Source organism: Solanum stenotomum, chromosome 2, assembly GCF_019186545.1.
Source record: "Solanum stenotomum isolate F172 chromosome 2, ASM1918654v1, whole genome shotgun sequence".
NCBI lineage: Eukaryota > Viridiplantae > Streptophyta > Magnoliopsida > Solanales > Solanaceae > Solanum > Solanum stenotomum.
Genome location: NC_064283.1, coordinates 21,410,232 through 21,436,598, shown reverse-complemented (window position 1 = coordinate 21,436,598; position 26,367 = coordinate 21,410,232). Strand labels below are relative to the sequence as shown.

The 26,367-nt window shown below is 33.4% G+C and overlaps 1 protein-coding gene across 1 annotated transcript in view; it reads right to left on the bottom strand.

Annotated features, from left to right (window-relative positions):
* Nucleotides 1-2,792: 2,792 nt before the first annotated feature.
* LOC125855801 (uncharacterized) overlaps nt 2,793-26,367 on the bottom strand; it is a 39,680-nt gene continuing 16,105 nt past the window's right edge. The window contains exons 2-5 of the mRNA XM_049535496.1: nt 22,391-22,666; nt 7,729-7,798; nt 5,846-7,370; nt 2,793-3,662 (exon numbers count right to left, since the gene is read on the bottom strand). Coding sequence (XP_049391453.1) covers nt 3,447-3,662; nt 5,846-7,370; nt 7,729-7,798; nt 22,391-22,666 — 2,087 coding nt within the window. The 3' untranslated portion in view covers nt 2,793-3,446. The remainder of the gene's footprint in view (nt 3,663-5,845; nt 7,371-7,728; nt 7,799-22,390; nt 22,667-26,367) is intronic.

Genomic DNA, 26,367 nt, shown 5'->3' with positions numbered 1-26,367 from the left:
GTTAAAATCAACTAGGAAACATAGGTGCATCACTTAGGAACTGGTACGAAAAGGTGGGGAACGAATGGGGAGAACTGGCGTCCCTGGCGCTCTGAGACGCGCGGGGCGCCAGCCCTTAATATTCAGAGACCAGTCTGGGGCGCGCTGGCTGGCACGGCGCCCCAAGGGTGAACATTCAGAGACCCTTTTGGGGCGCACTGGCTGGCGCGACGCCCCACCCTTATACCCAGGTGTTTGACGACTTTGCTTTTCCGTTTTTCATCTTTAAACCCTCTAAACTCTAATGATTCTTTCCCCAAAAACTTAGGATCATTAGTACCCTCAATACCCAATAGATTTAACTTCGAAAAACAACCCGAAAACACGAATCAAATCAACACTAGGCATTCAACAATCAACCAACAAGAATTCAACAATGTTCTTCAAGAACTTCACTTTTTAACATGTGAACAACCCAAAATCGCTGAATTGAAACAAGTTGGCGTGTGGGTGAACTAACCCATCACTAGAAGATCTCATATACCTTAATAGGGATCACCCTCGACAAATTCCACTTCAAACGCTTGACATTCTTGGCGAAATCTTGGCTTTTCTCCCTTTCTTTCTTCTTTTCTCTTTTCTCCAAGCCCTAAGCGTATTTCTCAATTCTCCAAACTGACGAAGTCATGTTTCTACCCCTAATAAATCCCTAAAAACGAATTAGGAAATTAATTAGAGAAAAGACTACCTTGCCCTTCCCTAAATCCGGATTGGGACTTTCCTCAATCCAATAGCCCAACTTCTGAAAGGCATATCTCACTCATACGATGTCGAAATCATGCAAACTCGGCGATGTTGGAAAGATATCTCCAAGGGATTTCCAACCATATCATGAGCTTCTCCTAACTCATCCTGAGCTAGGAGTTATGGCCGTTTGAAAATGGTCAAAAATCACTTTCTTAACTTAGACAATTTTCAGATTTCATTATTTTTTCCAAAAATAAATATTTTCATATTTTAAACTCTTTATAGTCGTTTCTAGGTGTGAGATGTTACAATAATTAATAGGGGTAAAATAGTAAATTCACTATGTCATTCATTGTTTTCTTAATAGGTGTGTCAATTTAAAAGTGGACAACTAATTAGGGACAGAGGAAATAAGTATCATTATCTTTTAGTTGGAATATGAATGTCAAATAGTGCCCTCTCTTTTTTTGTGTAGATAATTTAGTGTTTAATTTTGAAGAGATAATACATTTTTATTATTATTTAATTAGATTAGATGTTGTATTTATTACATTTTGAAAAGTGTAAGGGTAAAATTGTAATCTAACTTTGAAGATAGGTGCTTCCCATATATATATATATATATATATATATATATATATAATAAACAATAGAGGAAAATATTCTGAACAAACAGGTCATAATAAACAATGAAAAAGGACATTAAGACCATATACATCAAATTCAGATTAAACAATATATATTCACATACAAACAAATCCTTTATGAAAAAGGGCATTAGGACCAAGTCCTTACTACTATGCACGAATGAATAAGATACGGAATCACATGAATACTACTATTTAACTCAAATTATTCCCTAAATCTAACCTAACATAAAAGGATCACCATATACGAGACAAAATTCTTAAAAGATTACAAAAATCTAACTTACTCCTATGCACGATTGAAAAAAAATACGAAATCACATGAATACTACTATTTTAATTCAAATTATTCCCTAAATCTAACATAACAGAAAAAGATCACCATATACAAGACAAAATATTCAATTGATTAAAAAATCACAACTCATCCCAATGCACAAACCAATCAAATCAAAAATCATATGAATACTACTATTTGAACTCGAATAAACAATTAATTTATTCTCTAATCTAACATACCAGAAGATTATACAAATCACAAACCCTAACTCTGTTGCTTTGAAATCATAAATACAATAATATAGAAAAAATGATTTACTATCCTACAACCACAAATATCCACAGATGATAGCTACTTTGAAACCATAGCAACGAAGATAGATCGTAGCTACTTTGAAACCTAGCGGTGAAGAAAGATTGTAGCTACTATGAACCCTAGTAGCGAAATTAGACTGGTGAAAGAAAGTTTCTTTGGATCTTTTTTACGAAAAGGATTATTTTTTAAAAAAGTACACCAAAAACATATTATTAATATGGTTTAGACTACATATTGAAACTAATGTTAAAAAACATACTCTATTGAAAGAACAATCTCCTCATAAACTAAACTTTTAAACGACTACATTATGGATTTTGTTGTGTTGATTTTCTAAAAAAAATAAAAATGTGGGAAAAGGATGAAATTAAGACTCTTAAAACGTCTATGTGCAAGTGGGTGGGCGGGCGGGCAGATATGGAGGTCTATATGGCATATTAATACACACATGAGATGCCACATAACTCTTCCATTGAACAGAAGGATAAGCCTGATCATCTAGTAAGCCGGAAAGGTTACTTTTGAGCCGAAAGATAATTTTAAGATGCATTTAATCTTATTTCGAATAATTAAAGAGTAATTTTAATTCTTTTCCGAACTAAAAATAATGTCTCGAGGGGGAATCAAACCTGGCCAAGAGACAAATAGTTTCTCATCTTAAACTCCCACCTTCAACCACCAAGCCAATTAAACCATTATTTTCATAGTGCTCTCTAATAAATATATATACAGTATATAGTTCGAAAGAAGGTTAATGAGTGCTCAAACACCCTCCATGTGAATCCGCCCTTGCTGCCACCTTACACAACTTGACACCTTAGTAGTTCAATTAACACAACTTGAATGAGGAGTACCATTTTCTTCAATTTATTCATCTTTTGGAATTCATACAGGAATTAATAATATGATAAAATAAAGTACTATATACTTAACATGAAATATGGAAGTTCAACTAAACAGGAAGATAATATGTTAAAAAAGTTCCCCTGCACCTCCATGAAGTTCGACATCTCACTCTGTACACCGAGATCAGTTGTTTTTCGACATCTGGCTCAATACACCATTGCCTTGTGGAAACTCCAATATTCTATTGAAAAAGCTGAAATGCCAAGACACAAACTCGAAACTCGGGGCAGTCCACGAGAAGCCAATCAACTGGAAGACAATAAGAGACTTGGCTAAGATCACATTCAGAATTCAAAGACTGCACAACAGTGAGCCTTCAAAAACATCAACAAGAACAGCAGTTCCTGTTCCAGAACCGACGCCACCAAGATAGAGCAACGTTCAAGCATAGAAGAATATTTTCCTAAAAGGAGCCAAACCTCTGTAGAACATTCAAGCTGATGATTTTACAACAAAGTGCAATTTCTAGCATAATCATACACAAATCCAGTATCAAGCTAAAATTTGACAAACTAACAAGACAAAAGTAGACAATAAGAAAATACAGACCAAACAAAGTACGTACTAATACTTTACTTTATTCCCTCAATCGACATAAGAAACTGAAGCTTGTCATTCACTTCTTCCAAAGTGGACAGGTTATGGAACGTAGATGGGGGCTCGACTCCAGTAAAGATGTATAGCGCCTTTAGTTCATCTACCAACAAAGGTTGGGTGGCTGCTGTGTATCCCACGATTGTTCTCATTGCATTCATCTTCTCCCATATCTTCTCCTCACTGGAGAACTCCTAGCAATATCATCAAGCAAGTAAAAATGAATCCAAATGGCTTCAAATACTCTAGCCACAGAATGAAATAAATGAATATTACAAGCAGTTAGTACAAAGGAGACCAGATATGAAAAATCGAACATGGGAGAGAAAAGTGTTCGTGCATCTTGCCTTCCATCACCGATAAAACTATAGCACGCGACAACCTCTTTAAGTGAAAAAGAGGGACTAACCTTGATATCACACATACCAGTATCAAAAATTGTAGGAGCAAACATGTTCAAAAAATGCAACATTAGCAGGGATTCTACGATTTGAATCATCGGTTATGATAATCACAGTACAGTAAGAATTGGAATAGCCATATATTCAATCACATGGACCTAAGTAGAGCACACAGAGAGGGCTGTGACGGACTGCCCGCGACCAATTTGAAACTGCAGGCTGGAGAATGATTGAATAACATTAATTATACATGTCTTAGAATCAAAAGCGTATACATGAACACATGTTTCCATAAGTGTCTCTTTGATGCTGCTTCGCAATTGGTTTGAATGAACAAAAAAATACAAGCCACGGGTGCGGAACTTGATTAGTTGCTCTTGGAACACTCATCCCCACTAAGCCCATTAGTTATTCTTTCTTTAAAAAGCTATCTATTGATTCAAGAAGGCACAGTACATCAAATATAAACCTGGCACACAAGTATTGCTTTACTAGTCTTGTAGTATTCTTCTTTTAATACTCCACAGTACCTTTGGGAATGCCAAAAAAACTGGTCATCTTTCTCTTTATACATAATATATGATATAGAGTTCATTGAAACAATCCTGAATAACTTAGGGATAAAAAACCAATACTGAATAAATCTAAGTTCAAAATGAGGAAAACAGATTGAAGTTTGGTAAATAAAAATGCATCGATATCGATTTGCTAGACCCCAAGTATCTTTGCAAGTTCTGTACAGCTTTTGTAGACTAGTAGGGTTGGCATTTGTCATGCAATCACATTCTTCTACACTCTTACTTCCACTTTCCAGACCCAGAAAAAGATCTTAAAAGGATCCAAAAAGAAAATTGAAAACTCCGAATCTTCATTTACCCTCACCCTATTAAGAGACAATCTGGCATGCATCCCAAAACTAAAAGAATATATTGACATCTAGATTGCCAGCGGACACTTTGATGAGTGCTGAGTATAATAACCCACCAAGGCTGGAGCAAAATGGGCTCATACTGAGCTGTAGTGGAGCATCCCGTGCATGACCACCAAGGAATGTAAAGAGTAATGCAAGAAATGAAAGAGCACTAATAACAATGGGAAAGAGAAGCCAAACTAATGGAAGAAATGAAGTAAAAGTTGCACCCTCTCTACTAAGAGAACCAATGTGCTTGCTTGAGATTCACAAAGAACGAGATTGGGTGAACGAGAAACTACTTTACTTGAGCATTGGCAGAGAATTAGACAGTTTATGCAACTGCAGTTTCTTTTGGTTAATTCATGAATAGTAGCATTTCTTGCTAAGGATTTTTTCTTTCACGAGGTAAATTAAGCAATCAACAGTCTGAATAATTCCCAGTATCTAATCAAAGAATTTTTTCAATAAGCATACTAAATGAGTCCAGCTAGGTTAACCTAAACAGAGGCGTATCTAAGGGGGGTCACCGGGTTCACGTGAACCCATGGTCCCCTCCCGAGATCATATATAGTAGTGTTATAATTTTAAAAGATATTGAAATATAGATACATGAACCCACACTTCAAGTATCAGATAATGCGATTATGACTGGGTGCACCTCTCTCCGCGAGGTTAGAAAGTTGAATTTTATATTTATCTTGTTTCATTTTTCTTTCTAAAATTAGATAACACTTCTCTAAGTGGTAATTGGTATATAAGAATTAATTTTAGACCTATAATTTTAAAATTTTAACGGTTTTCAATAGTAAAAACCTAAATGTCGAACCGATCAAATTTATATCATAGATCAACCTTTATATAACATGCACCCATCATCTCAAAATCCTGGATACGCCTTTGAACCTAAACATGCTTTCAAATAGATTGACCAAATTTTCCAAAGAAACTTCAAAGAACCAAGAAAACTATGAAATATTAAAAGATAACCCTCTCCGAGTACCCCCATAAAATTCCGGAAAGCAACCTAAGGTGGCAGAACTAGACTTAAAACAATAGAACTGACCTTGGCGGGTTTGGCCTCTGGAATCCCTGCTCTTCCAGAAACCTGATTGACACCACCGGCATTGACATTTTTCTTTTGATCAGTGGTCCCTTTTCGTTCAGATGGAAGGTTCTGGCGGACATCAGGTGCCTTCCTTTGAACCTCTTTTGCAGCTACCAGGTTATCCTTGCCTTCCAATGGACGCGAAGCATCTTTTGCAACATTCTTGCCATTTCCTGAATCTCTGCTCCCGGGCAGTGTCTTGTCCATCTCAGCAGCTTTCTTGGCCTTTTTGGAAACACCACTTTGGTTGGCTTCGTATCTTCCTTCTTTGGTCTCCTTTTTCACTGGTAAATGCTTCTCGTCATGCTTCACCTTAATTTCATCCTTTACCTCTTCCTTTTTTCCTATTATTTTCACATCAGTGTCTTCCTGCTGCTTGTTGCTCAACCCCTCCCCTTTCTCTGATATTGCAACATTTTTACTTTCACTTGCTTTCTTCTTTTTGTGGTGTTTCTTTGAGCTTTTGTTGACGTTTGGTTTCCTTGTTACTTCTATTATCTCTTTTTCTTCCGAAGTAACCTCGGGTCCTTTTTCAGTTTTTGTTCCTTGAAGCTCTCTCACAAGACTATCTACCCTCTCATCTTTGCTTTCCAATGGCTTCTCTACGACTTCGGGACGCGTAACCTTTCTATCCTCATTTCCCTCAAGTCCACCTGAACTCTCTAAGGTATCTTCCTTCACTGCATCACCTACATATACTTCAACAAAATTCTTATCTGGCAGACCTGGTGTTAAAGTAAGGTCTTTTTCGCCCTCATTTTCTCCCCTGGCTTCTTTGGCCACCAAATCCAAACCCTCAGTTTCCCTAATCTTTTCATCAAATTCCCAATTTTCTGCTTCTCTAGCTCGTTCGATTTCCAAATTTTCCTCCTTCATTGGTCCCTCATTCTCTCCTTCCAAGTATTCACCCACATCTTCTTCATATCCTTCTTCTTTAACATCCTCATCTACATTGATCTCTCTTTCTTCCTCCGCTCTGCCAACATCTTCATCTTCAACAAGAGTCGGTCCTCCCTCGTATCCACCGCTCTCCAACTCAATCCTCATTTCAACCCCTTCTTTTACATCCTCCATTTCTTTCTTTTCCTCCTCTTCCATCAACATTTCTCCACCAAAACCAGGACCATTCCCTCCTACTTGTTCATCATCTTCATACATATCCCCATACTCCAACAGTAGAGGTGGCTCTGACCTCGGAAGCAATGTGTTCATAAGCTTCTCAGTACAAGTATAACTAGCAAAAGCAAGACCAAAAGGGACCGAAAATGCAAACCCGAGTGCAGAAATAACAATAAGCGGAGGAAGAACCACTGGGGCAGAAGAGATTACAATACTTGTAATCATAACCTTCTTCCCCAACCCTAATCCTTTGTGCACAATCCACCTTGTATTACTCTCTTTCAATTCCCCCTCGTCGTCATCATCTTCCTCTTCTTCTTCCTCATCTTTTAACGAAGTATGCTCCACAATTTGATCTTCCATCCTACAAACAAACCAAAAAATATAAATTAAAATGAAAAAAAAAATAACACAAAACCAAACTAGTACAACTAAGTTGTTTCAAAAATCAAGCAAAATAAGAAAGCAACTCCGCTAAAAAGGAATCAATTCCTATATCAAATTCCCTTTTGACAAAAATCAATCGAAATAAGCAAGGAGAATCTCTATATTAGCTTTGCTGATCAGTGGAAAAAACAGAATTTTCTTAATTCAGGTTCAAATTCAAAATATGAAAGAAGTAAAATCACCAAGAAATCGAAGAGGATTCAACATGTGCTATATACACACAAAAAATAATTTTAATAATATATAAACAATTAATTAATGAGATTCAGATGAACCTTGCACCCTTACCAGCTCCGCCCCTATTTCCAATAAGTGGAATGAGAAGCTTATACAATAGCAGTACTTCTACAATAAAACCATAAATAGAAGTAAAATGAATGAAGAAAACATAGATGCCCACTCAAGTAAGGAAACAAGAGTATAGCTGACCTCAAAAACGATAGAAGCAACAATTAGACAGCAGTTCTACTTCAAATATATATATATATCATGATAAGAACCAATTTGAAAAGAGAGAAATATTTGATTACCTGAAGATATTTGTTTGTTGAGAATAGACAGATAAAGCATGGAGGATGCGTTGGGAAGGGGAAATTCTGGGAGAAGACGACAGGCGTCGTAGTGGGAATGGGATAGCTGCATGCAATATGATGAGGCAATAGCAGACGTATCCACGTAACTGCACACAACAGAGGATTGCCGCTGCACATCCTAACGTGTCTTTTTTCCTCGGTTCAACAATAATTATCAATTATGCTATTTTAAAATGTCCAATAATTCTTGTTTATTTTATGAAATTAATGAATAATTTTATATTTACTATTTAATTTATTTTTAATATTAATTATAGTTATCCACAGTTGGTTGATTAACCTTAAGTTCATTATATATCTAAGTCTTATCAGAATGTCATCCAAAGAAATTTCCTACTACATTTTAAAAAGTATATATATTTATTATATTTAAAAAATGATACAATATAATTACCTCTCTATATATAATTTCTTCTAAAATATGTAAAATCATTATCTTTTCATATATAATTTCTTATAAACGTACAAAATCAATAATAGATAAGTATCGAACAAAGGAGTACTTTCTTTTTTGTAATGATGTCATTTGTACTACACGACCACGCAACTCCTTTTGAGGCTTTGAGCTACAAATTCAATCAAGAAATTTTCCGCCGTATTATTTGAAATCAAAATTTAAAATTAACTAGATTATAATTCGTAAATAATTATTTTTGATAATAACATTATGTTTTTTGAAAATCTTAGAATATGAAATTCAAATTATATATTAAATATTGATTTGATATTATAATCTTATATTATAATATCAAATTACTTATTTAAATGCATGCTTAAGAAATAGAGTAAATTTTAGGTTTAATAAACATAAAAATCATATTTGTATGCTACAACTATAGTTTGTATAATTACACTTCATAGCAAACTTTATGTTTGCTATGACTATTAATATGTATATTTAGGTATACATATACAAAAGAATCAATTGTATAATCTGTTTCGGTATACATTTACAAACAAATCAATTGTATAATATGTGTTTGTATAAAGCGAGAAAGAGAGAAACAAAAGAAAATTAGACATGGAAAGATCTATATTTGTATAATTATAAGTGTATAGGACGAAAATATATGTATTTGTATTTGTATTTGTATATACAATTTTCTCTCGCTTTATACAAACACAAACGCAATTTATACATTTGTGTTTGTATAAAGTGATAGAGGTGAGCAAGATTCTCTAAGGAGAGAGGCGAACAAAAAGATATGTATATATACAGTTTTCTCTCGCTTTATAAACACAAATGCATTTTGTACATTTGTATTTGTATAGTGTGATAGAGGCGAGAAAGAGACTGATAGCGAAAAATTCAGGGAGATAGGTGAATGACAACTATTTGCTACATATTATAACTAAATAAAATTATTGTTATAATATTTAATTTGAATTAATAATTTGCTGCTTTATACAATTTTTCCTAAAAAGATATCACACTCGATAGTATTTGGATTTGTTTCTTAAAGGAATTTCAATTTTCTTTTGATATTTTATATATAAAATATGCTATATATGCAGATTGAATTGAATGAGTTCCTTGCACGTGATTATATACTCGAGTAAATTTGTATACGTTTCCGTAATTCTATACATAATAAACTTAGATGACATATCTCCTAGGATTGTGTGCATTGGTGGGAGTTAATATCTCAGGTGGTCACTCAACTATGCACTATTCTCTCAGAAAGTCACTTAACTTCGAGTTTTAACTCAAAAGTCGCTCAATTATGAATTCTTTTTTTCAGAAAGTCACTCAACTATGACTTATATTCTCAGAAAGTCACTTAACTTTGAATTATAATTCAAAAGTCACTCAATTATGAGTGTTTTACTTACAAAGTCACTCAACTATGAGTATTTTACTTACAAAGTTATTTAACCTATTTAATTAATTTTTAATTTAAATTTGCTGATATACTTTTATTTTATTTTTTAAATCAATATTTTAAAAAAATAAAATTTATTCATTTAAACCATTTAATGAACCGACCTGCTAAAAATATAATATTGACCCATTTTACTTTAGCGCTAATTCTCCTATAGTATTGTCAGACTCTTTCTCCTCTTCTCCTCTGCTTAAGGAATTCTGATGCAGGAAATTATTGTTATAATCGGAATAGTTCGGAGAAAAGGAGAATAATTTATTCCTCTTAATGCTTAAGGAATTCTGATGGCTGATGCATGGAATGATTTATTCCCGTATTATTTTTGAATTCCAATTAAAATAAAATAGATCAATATTATATTTTTAGTAGGTCGATTCATTAAATAATTTAAATGAATAATACCTTTTTTTAAAATATTTTAAATAAAAAGAAAAATTATACCAACAAATTTTAATTAAAAAAATAATTAAATATATTAAGTGAATAGATCAATATTATATTTTTAGTAGGTCGGATCATTAAATAATTTAAATGGATAATACCTTTTTAAAAAATATTTTAAATAAAAAGAAAAATTATACCAACAAATTTTAATTAAAAAAAACAATTAAATATATTAAGTGACTTTGTAAGTAAAACAATCATAGTTGAGTGACTTTGTAAGTAAAACATTCATAATTGAGACTTTTGAGTTAAAATTTAAAGTTAAGTGACTTTCTGAGAGAATAATGCATAGTTAAGTGACCATCTAAGATATTATCTCTTATACTCTCTCTGTCCCTAATTATTTGTCAGTTTTTCCTTTTTTAGTTGTCCTTAAGTACTTATTCATTTTGACAAATCGATAAAGGATAAAAAAAATTGTACCTATTAGACCCTCAATTAATTACTTTGAAAAGGATATAATTTCTTGAAAATCTTAAGTTTTTTAATTCATGCACTTCATAATTAATAGGGGTAAAATGGTAAACTCACTACGTCAATAATTATTTTTTTAATAAGTGTGTCAATTTAAAAATGGATAAGTAATTAGGGACACAGGGAATAGTATATAAGAGACTACAATACACATGTCAATGATGATATGTGTACTTTTTGGAATTACATACTCCCTTTATCCCTAATTACTTGTCCATTTTTTTTTTTATGGTTGTCCCTAATTACTTGTTCATTTTAATAAATCAAGAAAGGACAAATTCTTTTTACCTATTATACCCTTAATTAAATGACTAATTATTTTGAAAAATATAGAATTTTTCATCCACTTCATAATTAATAGGGGTAAAATGGTAAACTCACTATGTCATTAATTATTTTCTTAATAGGTGTGTCAATTCAAAAGTGGACAAGTAATTAGGGACAGAGGGAGTATTAATAAGGGACATTTTAGTCATTTGAATATTTAAAAACAATTTTTAATAATTTATATCTTCTATATCTATATAATAGAAAAGGTGATAGCGCCTATGTGTCATCACCACAATTAATCTTTAATTTTTTATTTTTAAATTATAAACTAATCAAAATGTAAATTTTTTATTAAAGGGAAAACAGTTACTGTTTTAGAAGACAAATTAGAATTTTTGTTTTTTTATTTAAAAAAAAAAAAGGAAAACGTTGAATTTTAACATACAAGTTAGATTCTTCAATTTTGAGTTTTAAAAAAACAATTAAATATATATAATTAAAAACGTATTAACACAAAAGCATTATCTAATAATAATAATAATAATAATAATAATAATCATAATCATAATCTTCTATCTATATTCTATAATATAATAGAAAAAGAAAAAGTGNTGTCATCACCACAAAATTTCTTAATTATTCAATTTTGAAAAAAAAAAATTTAATTTAAAAAAAAGTTAAATTTTAAAATGTTTTGAAAAAAGACTACAACTACGTTATATTTTTCAAAATAGTTACCACACTTTTTACATTTTAAAAAGTAAAAAATAAATGATAATTTTTTTTTTTTTTTTTTTAAAAAAAATAATAATAATATATATATATATATATATATATATATACACATACACATATATATATAATGATGGTTGGAACTTGAAACCAATTATCCCGTTTTCTTCCTCTCTTTTTTTAAATTAATAAAATGCAGTTTATTTTTACATAAGAGTTTGCAATTTTGATAAAAAAAAAAAGAAGTTACAACAAAAAAAAAAAATTTCAAAATTTGAATTTCAAAAAATAACTAGCCTTATCAATATCATTAGAAAACACCATCTCAAAATTACTACTCCACATCCTTTGAAAACTAATTCTTTAAATCAGTACAACAAATATTCTAGAATTTTTAGTTTTTAAAAATCTAATCATCAATATTAATTAATTATTAATTAATATTATTAATTATTAATAATCTCTTAATAACTTCCCACACGGTTGTAACCGTTCGGAAGTTTTATCATAATTTGATTATTTCATTATATTAGATGATTGAAACAATTCATCATGGACAACTACGAATTGGAGCAGGAGGTGCTCAAAAGAAGATTTTAATTTAAATGCTTTCCATGATTTCTTAAGTGCCAAGGTATTAAAATGTCAATGTGTTTTTTGGTATGTATATCAATTACTTCCTTTAGTTCTACATATTTCTTTGGTATTTTTTGATAAGTAGTTCGGTTTGTATATTTTGTTATTCATTTTTTAGAATTACAACACTCCTCGAGATCTATATATGTAGTTCGATCTGTATATTTTGTTATTTAAATTTTAGAATTGCAATAGTCCTCGAGATTTTGTAAGTTATATGGGATGAGGCATTACATAAGTGTTTATGAATAGTTTCACATTACCCGTGGAAAAAAATTCATTCGAAAAATCGTTTGTGAAGGAGAGCATAAGCAAGACGAAGTAAAATAGGAAAATATAAACGTTTCTTACCTACATAATTAATGTCATAGTAAAATATTAAATATAATGAACAATGAAAGTAAAATTCAAAATACTGTGCAAGCTACCTTAAAAGTAAAAGTACCAAAATATATTTAAAGTTTTTATATGTGAAATGTTTATTTTCAACATTTAACTCAAAACTTCGTATAGAAAATAAAAGAGAAGGAAAATTATTATTTTTTAAAAAAAATTATTGATTTTTTTAGAGTATATAATAAAAATATAAAATGAATGATGACTTGCAAAATGTTATTTTCGGATTTTCATTTTCATTTATAATTTCATTCTACCATATAAAATTTGTCTTCATGTATTTAATCTAAGATAATAATTAATGTTATTGCTTTCAAAATATTGGATTAAAATTGACTTAAAATGACTTTGTTATGTATATTTTTACGGTTTACTCATAATAGCATGTTAGAGGTGCTTATAACTCTGCAATTTTATTTTATTAATATTAAAAATAATAATTAATAATTAATTATTTATATAAAATTAGTTCAAAAATTTTAAAATTAAATCCTATATTATTTGTCATTGTTAATTTATAGGTATTACTAAAGAACAAAATTTATGATATATTTTAAAAATGCTAAACAAATAAAAAAAAAGTTATAAAATAAAAAAAAGAGACTCATAGTAAATCAAAGGAATAGAAGATGATCCCTTTTTTTCATCTATCAAAATAAAATTTTGCGTTGAAAATAATTTAATTTAGTTGTGATTCTTTTTAATTTATCGCTGAAATTTATTTTTTGTGCATTTTTATTTAATTAAATTATATTTGATTAAATGAAAATAGTCTTATTTTGCAGGATTGAACCAGAGAGGAGTGTGCTAAAGAGGCTGCAATATGATTTGTTAATTATATTTAGATTTTAGTTCAAACTTCAAAGTAGAACCACTATTTTTAATACTAGGTTTAAATTTAAATTTGATACATGGATTTAAAATCAATCAATTAGTATAAATATCAAGTACACGCTACATATGGTATTGATCTTCATTATACTATGAGAGGGAGAAGTTAGAATTGTTTGATTTCTTCGAAGAACATTATTTCACTACACATAAATTAGGGTAAAATTAATTTTATTAGCATCAAGTGTTTATAACATATGCATTTTTATTATTCGATAATAATTCATATTAGTTATTTTTAAATTATAAAATTAATACATTTTAAATAACCACGCAACGCGCGGGCACATATACTAGTACAAATTAATAGCCATAGCAAACATAAAGTTTGTTATGGGCGCAATTATACACACTATAGCTACAACATACAAATATGTTTTTTATGTTTGCTAAAGCTAAAATTTACTCTATATTTATCAACTTATAAATATCTTTTTCAACTTCAAATTTTAAATATTATATATATAAGATGCGCGGGCCCAATATATGTTATTTTCTTGTTTCAATTTATGTGGTACAGACGAAATTTTGAGGATCAATTAAATTTTGTATTTGTTTTTAAAAAAAGGTTGAAGTTGTTAATTTGTTGTGATTTATAATTTTTTACGTCATTTTTTAATAATATATGTTACTTCTTATGTTCCAATGTATGTGACACATATGGAATTAGGAGAGTCAACCAAATTTCTTATATGATTTTAAAGTATTTTCAGTTGTTAATTATTGTGATCTATAGTATCATTTATGTAACTTTCAATAATATATGTTATTCAATCTGTTCAATTTCACATGCACCGATGGAATTGTAAGAGCAATTTAAAGATTTTCATTTAAAAAAAAAGTATTTAAAGTTGCATAGCCTCTTATATATTGTGATTTATAGTTTATTTTACGTAATTTTCAAATTCATAATAAAATATTTTAAGTTGTTAATTATAATGATTTATAGTATCCTACATATAATCTTTGACTATATGATAAATTTAAAAGGAAAGTAACTGTCATGACCTAGATCGTCGTGAGTGGCACCCACACTAACCCTCCGGTGGGAGAACCATTAACTACAACCCATCTAACAAATTTTATGAAAACTAAGACATTTAAAGATACAGAAGCAGGTTTAAATGCAGAAATAAACTGGAGTTCCCATAAACTTCACAGGTTTTAACAAATAACTAACCAAACTAATGCGGAAGTTTAACCCTTAGAACCTGAAAGTCATTGTTCCAAAACATCTAAATTCAACAAGTCTAAGGAAATGGGTACAACCCAAAACTAAGCATAAGAAACATCTAAACAATAGTCTGAATCCAAAAAGAATGGACTAAACAAAAATGAAGGATTATGTGGCAGCCTGAAAGAACTGGCTCACCCTTGAAATTCGGTCTTGATCACTAATCTCCTAGCTGAGGTCTATCAATAGCTGCTTGAAGGTGCCCTGTACTCAACAAAGAACGAGCAAGTGCAGTATCAGTACACAAATACAATGTACTGGTAGGATCACGCGAACATATATAGGTAGTCACAACAAAGTAACACATGACATGCATTGAATATAAACACAGTTATCATTTCATGAGCAATGTACAATTCCACATTCTCAATGACAAGTAAACATGACAATTCAATGATCCTCTCATGGAACCCATACCCAAACTGTTAGTGTACCGGAACGTGGTACCCGATTCTAATTAGTGTGCCGGACGTGACACCCGATCCAATATATGCATCGAAATGTGGCACCCGATCCAAGTTAATGTGTCGGAACGTGACACCCGATCCAATATATGCGCCGAAACGTGGTACCCGATCCAAGTTAATGTGTCGGAACGTGACACCCGATCCATTCAACAAAACCACAATCACAATCACACTCATATGTACATTCTCATAATCATACAATCAAGTGTTAATCATGGCATACATTTATTCATTCGCACTCATTTAATTAGTTTTGATAAACAATGTTTCATTCACATACATACATGCATTACAATGAAGTAATCACCAACATATATCACGCAAACAAGAATCAAACCATCACCTACCTTGAAACCAAGATTGAATCCTCCTAAGATACTTGAATCTTCCTGTCACGATCCGAGCCTACACCCTGGAAGAGACACGACGTACTTAACCCCGAAGGGTCTCGTACAAGCCTCATAGCATTCATAACATTTGATATAAGGAAAATGGTAAGAAATTAAAACTTATTTAAATTCATACAATCGAAAATACTCATTTAAAACAGCGGAAGTCTATTGTCTCACATGGCCATCTAAAACAACATCTTGAAACTAAAGTAAGGACACGCCCTTTTACAATCGAAAGTCTAACATATGTCTATTACATGAAAGAAAAGAAACTTCAAAATACTTGTCCTCGATCTATGAGGACATACCACTTTGTCTTGGAAGAATCTCAAATTCAAGTTTCAACTAGAGAGAATCAAATCGAGTATCAATCCCTACACTTCCTAAAGGTAAATAAAATATGGGTTAGCACAATTAAGTACCAAGTATGATAGCCATGCAAAAACATGCTTAAAACGGACATTTTATTTGAAAGTCATACTATATGCCAATTTGATAAAACTTCATGAACATGAGTATAAGAGGCATAATATACAAACATAACCAACATACAAGTCATTTCTTCACATTAGAACATAATCAACCACATAAGACATTTCATTGCATTAGACTTTCACCTCAAGTAACCCCAAGCCATACCTTGTGCAATGTATGAATAGCGTCTCATACCACCATCCACACTAGATACCACATTAAGACCATACTATTCATCTTTTTCATGTTTACACAATACTCATACATAAGAGACATAAACATTTCATAAGTCATAACAAGGGAAATAACTCATAATACAATCCAAGTATGGCATGCATCATTACATTTAGACATTTAAGTCAACATTTTTCATTAGCTTCATTTAGAGCACTTTCATTCATTAGTCATTAAGACATTAGAGAACTCACTATGACCCTCTCAAAGCCTACTCGTGCAATGCATGGATGACATCTCATACTACCACCCACACTTCATAGAACTTCTCAAGAAATCATAATGCAGATTTCACATGATGAGAATAGGCATTAACCGACATAGACCATGAGAGCAAACCATGGAATCCGGTGTCATATAGCCCCACACCGTAAATAGGTGGTCTACTTGCCTAAGGTAGGACCGGTAACATTTTATCGTAGGTCAAAACCACTAGCTAGTATCCTATGTGGGCACATAGTTATGGGATATGAAGATGTTCATTGGAACCCTAGCCTAACATCGGGAGAATTTCCATCTTACCATATTCACTCGGTGCTTAGCCTCCATTCCCATAGAGTAGTTCATTTTCATTAACATTATTGTACTTGAGAGGGCCACCAACATTAAATCTACTGACCCAAAGTACATTACACAAGAAAGGGCCACCACTATTAGGTCTATTGTTTCAAGGTACATTAAGGATAGCTCATTGACTTTCCAAGAAGGGTGCCATAAACATAGGGTCTACCGATACAAGGTTCATCATTTCACACATGAAAGGGCTACCAACACTAGGTCTACAGATTCAAGGTTTATCATCACATTAGTTTCTAGACTCATCATGAAGGGCTACCAACACTAGGTCTACCGGTTCAAGACATAACCTAAAATACTTCATCATTCATTTATGAAATGAATGACATTGGCCTATCGATTCATATTCATCAAGTCAAGACACATTCATAAGTCATTTATGAAAGGAATGCCATAAGCCTATCGATTCATATTCATTCAGTCAAGACACATTCATTATGCAAGAAGACGATGCCTAAGCCTACCAATTCAAGACATGATATTACATTCAAGGTCACATTCATCAATACAAGAAAATGATGCCTTAGCCTACCAATTCAAGATACAACAATCCATATTACTTTCATTTATACAAGAATATGATGCATAAGCCTACCAATTCAAGATAAATATCACATTATAGAAACCCTTCACATTCTATCATCATCATTCATGAGTGTTAATTGAGAATATGCTTTCAATCATAACACAATTACATTCTAAACATGATCATAACACCTTTATTGAGATCACACATATATACACTTCACATCATAATCATACATAGATCCTTCATTAACTTGCCTTTCAAGGCTATGAGACAACATCAACCCATAAATCTAAGATACTACAATAGATAAGGAAATTGACATGATTCAATAACTAATCCAATATAAACATCAACAAAACAACATACTTCCATAATCAATCAATTCCCAATCACAAATCACAACTTAGGATTTTAGGGAAAAACATGGGTTCATAGAAGAAATCATCTTAATTTACCATTAAAACATCAACTAAACCATGATTCATCATTTAAATTCCTTTTGAAAACGTTTGGAATTGAACCCATGCATAGATTGAAAAGTAGGGTTTTTGGGGAAAACTTGGAGACTTGAAATCAATTTTGAAACTGGCTCCTTGAAAGAAACTAAGTCAAGGATGAAGACTACCATACCTTCTATGGAAGAACTCCACGAAAATCCCCTGAAAAAGATGAAGACTTGACCTTGAGAGCTTGAATCCTTCACCTCCCATGGAGGTTTCTAGAGAGAGAACTTTTGGAGGGGAGGTTTGTATTTTGGGTTTTGAAATAATGAGTTGAAAATAGAGTTTAATACTTTAAAAACCCTTAAAATACTTTAATAACTCCATAATAACCGTCCCCCAAATTAACTAGATTTAATATGAATTTACCATGTTGCCCCCACATTGGCCAAAACTTGACAGCAACACAGGTGCCATCGACGCCCCATGACCTGTGGACTGTAAGTGGGGTGACTCCCCGTCCTGCTGGTCCGTGGTTTGGGATTGTGGCTTGTCAATTAGGGCCTTGACCTACGGAGGCCATCCATAGGGCGTGGATGGACCTACGGGGTGTAGGTCCCTATTCGTAAGTCATCCCAAAATTACAACTTTTTGGTTTTCCTTGGGGTCTTGGGGTTAGGCTTTAGGGTCCCCGTCAAGGACCCTTGGTTGGTCTTTGGGGGGTCGTACCTTGACGTTTAACTCCTAAACCCCTCAATCATATCTCGGGACATCATTTAGCAACTCATAACCTCACACCAAACTCAAAAACAACATCGTTAGGCTCTAGTTTCACCTATTCATTTTACGGGTCGTTACATTCCCTTTATCAATTCTTTCCGCTTGTTCTAGGTTTACAACTAACAATTTATTGCAATGATCAATTAATGAGGCCTAATTACTCGAGTTATAATCAACTTCTTCAACCCTAAACCAAACCCAAGACCCCAATACCTAATTTAGGGATTTTTCCACCATTAGTTTCAGGTCAAAATCCTCCCCCAATAATAATTAACCAAGAATCTAAGTTCTACAGATAAAAAAATGGAGTAGGGGAGTAAAATCCTTACCTTTAGCACCAAAAGTCGTGGAAAACTATCAAGAACTCGTCCAGGGTTGCCCCCTAACTCTTAAGAATGAAGTTTTGCAGAAAATAACATTTTTTGGGTTTTTACTCGATTTAAGTCGCGACTGGCCCACTACAGCATGATCCATCTCACTACAATTGCACCCATCCCGCTATAGCGGCACCCATCCCGCTACAACGGCCTGCACGGAGACAGAATCGGCCTTGAGTTCAAGCCCCCATTTCACAACACACTTTCAAACAAGGACGTTTTAAAACTACCCTTTCACGCCAATATCAGTTTCGGGAGTTCTACTCGCCCGTATTCGATTCCATAAAGTTGTACGGACTCCTTAACGTCTTAGCTATCCACTCATGTAACCAAATTCATTGAGTCTCTCATTAATTACCAGCTTTCCCTAGACCTCGCATGACTCAGATTCCGTCCAAATCTGGACTAGGCTAGGAATTTCCAAGTTAGTACAAAAGTTTTTCTGGCCCCAATTCTTTTCCCATTGGTTTTTCCATAACGACGGGAATAAGTCATTACAATAGATACCAATTTATCCATCACTAGTCCCCGAGTGACAAACTAGGAGAAAAGGAATAAGGTAAGAGTAGAGTAGTATCTTAATCGTCGAATAGTTGGGGATACTTATCTCGCATGTCCTTCTCGGTTTCCCAAGTAGCTTCCTCAACCGGACGATGCTTCTATTGAACTTTCACGGACTTTATCTCCTTGGTCCTCAGACCAACCAATTGAATACCTACACATCCTCACATACAATGCCTCAATGTAGTCATCTCAATACTCGAGTGATTATTTTTGTTGTATATAAACTTAACTAACAACAAAAGCGATTCTCAATAACCACCAAAGTTGATCGCACCCACGTCTGCAACATGTTATCAAGAACCTTGACAAAATCATCAGGACAAATCCTTTCTCACATAAGCATGATAAATTCTAAATCAATATTTGCTACAATTAGAAGTGAACCTGAACCAACCAACATACACTCATAATACCCAAACAATCATAGTTCTTAACAACATCTTCATCCCACAACATAAATTCCCATGAGCTTAAGTTATAAAAATTTGATCTTTACACATCAGATGCTCATCGAGGGATATGTCCAAGCATACAAACCCCCTAACAACACTATCAAAATGCTAGATTTAGCAATTGTGATTGTAGATTACCCTTAAGAACAATAGAATTGGACCCAATGATCCCCACATTCTATTAAGAGAACATCGCAGGATCGGTACACCTGATCCACCACTAAGGATCCACCCACCAAAGTGAAAACATACGTGAGCATAGCTAGTGAATCATACTCACAATCACGTACAAAATGAAATAGATGGTCACATAAGAATTTTACGGAATAACACTAAATGTTTTCCTCTGAAGACTCGATACCAGTCATTTCCATTGAGTTGACTCCACATGCTCTTCATATCATTCCACTGAAATCCACACTCTCAATACTAACAACCATCATGAACACTCCGACCAATTACCTTACTCTAAACCAACACTTTAAAGTGAAACCTTTCTTAGGTACTTAACAATCAACAGTAATAAACTTTACGACTCAACCCAGGTGTAAGTCCTTTTAAATGCTCAATACCTGATACAATTGATCATTTCTCACCTTGCTAACGCATACCTTGACAATATATATCACCATGAATGTAGACTTACAATGAAAAATATGAATTGTAAATTTAACTGCATAACACAATCCCCTTATCTATCAACATAATCTTGTACCTTGAAGATTTTTATGAATTCATGGATCTTCGGTTATCATTGATCGCATCTACATCGGTCTTACAATATCCTTTGCTAAAAATTCACTCGTACTCATTACTAAACTCAACAATAAAACCAAAGCACTTATCATCATACTCGAGCTAATGTCTGTACACTCCTTTCTCAAGTCTTTTCCCATAGTTTTTAACCAATCTAATGGACCCGTGACACTATTACCATAGCCACATCAACGAATGAATTCATGCATCTCTGAACCCAATTTTCTACCCCTCTTAAGATACCTCTTTAGCCTTTGCAATCAAATAAAATATTCTTGCTCTCGCCTTTCTCTAAAGGTTGTACTACATCCCACTATTTTTCTTCATTATGACTCTGGCTCTTTTAATTTCTATTCGAGTAGTGTCCCACCATCTCTTAAAACCTTCCATACAACCACATTACTCACCAAATATTAGGAAACCACAACCTTAGATACTCATGAGTCGTAATTACTATACAAAATTCGCTTAACCACAATCGTATTATATAGTTGCATTCCATCACAATCCATCACGATCTCTTATTACCATTATGCTCAGTCAACCCTAACTATCACTACGAAGTCAACCTTTTCATCAACATGACACCTCAAACTCAGGTATACTCATCAAATTCAAAGGACTAACTTGGATTTTTTTACGCAGTTTCTTACTAAAATCTTCAATTTCCTTCACCCAAGTATACTCAATGGGACTTTTTTTTTATCCATAAGCTTGTCATTCCTGTATCAATCCACTCATTTATGGCTTAAGATAATATCACCAGTCCTGATACTACCATCCATCTTCTTAACAAACAAGACAGGATCACACCACAAGGAAGCACTAGGACGGATGAAACCTTTATCAAGAAGCTCCTGGATTTGGGCTTAAAGTTCTCTCAATTCTGCCAGAGCCATACAATAAGGAGGAATGGAGATGGGGCGAGTGCCAAGTTCCAAGTCAATGCAAAAATCTATATCTCTATCCGGAGGAATACCAGGCAAATGGGTAGAAAACACTTCTTTAAATTCAGACACTACAAGAATAGACTCAATAGAGGGAGACTCAATCTCAACATCCCGAATATGAGCCAAATATGCCAAACATCCCTGCCTTACCAGTTTCCTAGCCCGAATGGAGGATATGACCTTAGCTGACTTAGGCTTGTACACCCCTTCCCACTCTAACTTTTCCCTATCGGGTATCTCGAAAGTCACAGACTTAGTGTTACAATTTAACACAACATAATTGGGGGACAACCAAGTCACGCCTAAGATTATATCGAAGTTAGTCATATCTAAAATAACAAAATCAGCCCAAGTTTGAAAACCCATAACCAGAACAGGACAAGCACGATATACCTGGGTGACTATGACTGACTCTCCAACTGGGTAGAAACATGGATGGGAATATCAAGCACATCACAATCGCATCAAATCCCAAGGCAAACTGAACTGACCCATATGAATAAGTAGAACCCGGATCAAACAAAATGGTAGCCATTTGGTCACAGACAAGAATAGCACATGTGACCACTGCATCAGACATATCAACCTTGGTCTTGCCCGAAAAGGCATAAAACTGAGCCCTGTCATCTTGACGGGCAACCTCCTTGCCTGGCGGCACTGCTCCCCTACCTGCATTACCATTTCCCCGGCCTTCACGACCTCACTAATTTCCTCCTCATATGCCCAAGTTCTCCACAATTGTAATACACTTAATAACTTAACCAAGTAAGCATCACTACTACTGTAGTACTCGTATCATGACCCTCATTGATATACACTCAATCTAGGAAATCACAATAGAGATTCTAACCATAATGGTCCATACATAATTTCATCATTTACTAAGCAACCCATACATATTATGACAACAATACTAAATGCATTTTCCAAAGTAATGGTGTTCATTATTTAGCCGTCCCTTACAAAACTTCTTGAATGTTGTCACCTATAAGCTTGAATCTGCAAATCTGACCTTAATCTTTTCACAAGCGACGAATTTGCTCTTTTAGACTGCAACAAAGTGGAGTACGATATAGGACAAAACACAAACTTTTTCCTTAAAGGCTGCAACAAATATATTATGTTGCTCTATATTCAGGAACTCATCTATCCTCCTATCCCTCAAATTCGGGGTATATACTTCTCCATACAGAAAGCTATAAAATGTTTCCTAAGTCACGAGTAGTGCATTTACTAGACAACACTCAACATGAGACCACCACCACATTTTAGTTTCTCCCCTGAACCGGTATATCATAAACTCAACGCTAACTCACTATTATCCATCTTATCAAACAGCTCATGTCAATCAACAAGAAAATCATAAAAATCTTCAAATTCAATACCCTGACGGTTTTAACCGTAAGAACATAATAAAAACCTCATGTTTGTCTTTAGTCATTACATACCCACTATGAGTCAGGGAAACATACATATTTCCAAGGACACATTTTCTATTGTTGGTGTTGTTGTTTACATTTTACAACTCAATTACTAACCAGATACGAGATAGAGTGAAGAAATTCAAATATGAATTTGTATCACCTAGATACCAATTGGATTCAAGTCGTAACACGAAAGGAGTAGAAAGAAGTGAGTTTTTCCTAAAGTCCTATAGCCTTTCGAAGAAAAATACAGACGTCTCTGTACCAATCCGCAAGACTCTACTAGACTAGTTTTGGTACAATGAGATCAACGAACCTAGGGCTCTGATACCAACTTTGTCACGACCCAGACCATCGTGAGTGTCACCCACACTAACCCTCCGGTGGGAGAACCATTAACTAAAACTCATCTAACAAATTTTATGAAAGCTAAGGCATTTAAAGATATAGAAAAAGGTTTAAATGTAGAAATAAACTGGATTTCCCATAAACTTCACAGGTTTTAACAAATAACTAACCAAACTAATGCGGAAGTTTAACCCTTAGAGCCTGAAAGTCATTGTACCAAAACATCTAAATTCAACAAGTCTACAATCCAAAACTAAGCATAAGAAACATCTAAACAATTGTTTGAGTCTGAAAATAATGGACTAAACAAAAATGAAGGATTCCGTGACAGCATGAAAGAAGTAGTTTACCCTTGAAATCCGGTCTCGATCACTGATCTCCTAGCCGAGGTCTATCGATAGCCGTTTGAAGGTACCCTATACTCAATAAAGAATGAGCAAGTACAATATCAGTACACAACCAAAGTGTACTGGTAAGATCACGCGGCTATTCCATTAAGCAAAACATATATAGGCAGTCACAACAAAGTAAAATATCACATGCACTGAATATAAACACAGTTATCATTTCCAGAGCAATGTACAATTCCGCATTCTTAATAACAAGTAACTATGACAATTCAATGGTCCTCTCATGGAACCCATACTCAAACTATTAGTGTACCGAAATGTGGTACCTGATCCCAATTAGTGTGCCGGATGTGACACCCGATCCAATAAATGCGCCGGAACGTGGCACCCGATCCAAGTTAATGTGTCGAAACGTGACACCTGATCTAATATATATGCCAGAACGTGGCACCCGATACAAGTTAGTGTGTCGAAACGTGACATCCGATCCATTCAGCACAACCACAATCACAATCGCAATCACACTCATATGTACATTTTCATAATCATACAATCAAGTGTTAATCATGACATACATTTATTCATTCGCACTGATTTCATTAGGTTTGATAAACAATGCTTCATTCACATACATACATGCATTACAATGAAGTAATCACCAATATCTATCACGCAAACAAGAATCAATCCATCACCTACCTCGAAATCAAGCTTGAAATCCTTCTAAGGTACTTGAATCTTCCCTTTTCAGATTCTTTCGCTTGTTCTAGGTCTACAAACAACAATTTATTGTAAGCATCAATTAATGAGGCATAATTACCTGGATTACAATCAAATTCGTCAACCCTAGACCAAACCCAAGACTCCAATACCCAACTTAGGGCTTTTTCCACCATTAGTTTCAGGTCAAAACCTTCTCCCAATAATAATTAACCAAGAATCTAAGTTCTACGAATTAAAAAATGGATTAAGGGAGTAAAATCCTTACCTTTAGCACCTAAAGTCGTGGAAAACTGTCAAGAACTCGTCCTGGGTCGCCTCCTGACTCTTAAGAATGAAGGTTTGCAGAAAATAACATTTTTGGGGGGTTTTTACCCGATTTAAGTCGCTACTGACCCACTACAGCAGGATCCATCTCGCTACAGCGGCACCCATCCCGCTACAGCGGACTGCACGGAGACAGAACCTCAGAATTTGAGTTCCAAACCCCCATTTCACAATACACAAACCAGGACGTTCTAAAACTACACTTTCACGCCAAGATCAGTTTCAGGAGTTCTACTCTCCCGAATTCGATTATGTAAAGTCGTGCTGGTTCCTTAACGTCTTAGTTATCCAGTCATGTAATCAAATTCATTATTGAATCTCTCATTCATTACCAGATTTCCCCAGACCTCGCTTGACTCAAATTTCGTCCAAATCTGAACTAGACTAGGATTTCCAAGTTACTACAAAAGTTTTTCTTGCCCCAATTCTATTTCCATTGGCTTTTCCATAATGACGGGAACAAGTCGTTACAGTAACATAAATAAATTAAAATAAAAAGAACAACAACATAATTTAAACAAATTTAAGTACATAACATTGTTCACTCCATTAAAAAATACATTTAATTTATATTTATAATCAATAAATTTCAATTTTCAATTTTCTTTTTACTCTAGAGAAAAAAACTTTTCATATCTAATATATTTTATAAAAATACAATATTCAATACAAAATGAAAGTGAAAGAAGAAGTTGTGTGGCACAATTAAAGAAAAGAAAATAGAATTGCTGAAGTGATATTCATATGTAGCGGCTTGGAAAAAAATACAAAGTAAATTGAAAAGGCCTGAAATAGGGGGGAAAAGGGGCCCACATGCATAAAAATCAATTTTTTTTGAGTAAGATAAAGGAAAAAATAAAATATAGACCGACTTTTAAGTCAAATAATAGAAATGTACAATTGTAAAGTAGTCATATACAATAACTAATGTACTTGGCCGCACTTTGCGTGGTTATGAAAAGAATTAAAATAAAATTACATATTAATATTAGTAATTATTTTAATAAAATAAATTTTTTATTAATCACCTAATTTCATAGAAGAGAAGCTATGAAAAATATTTAGATACAATATGAAATTTATTAAGAAATCAATATATGTGAACTTCTGAAAGTTAAATATTAAAAATAAATTTCATAGAGAAAAAGAGAAGGTAATATTGGAACTATTGGAATGTAAACTTGAGATGTGATCATTTTTT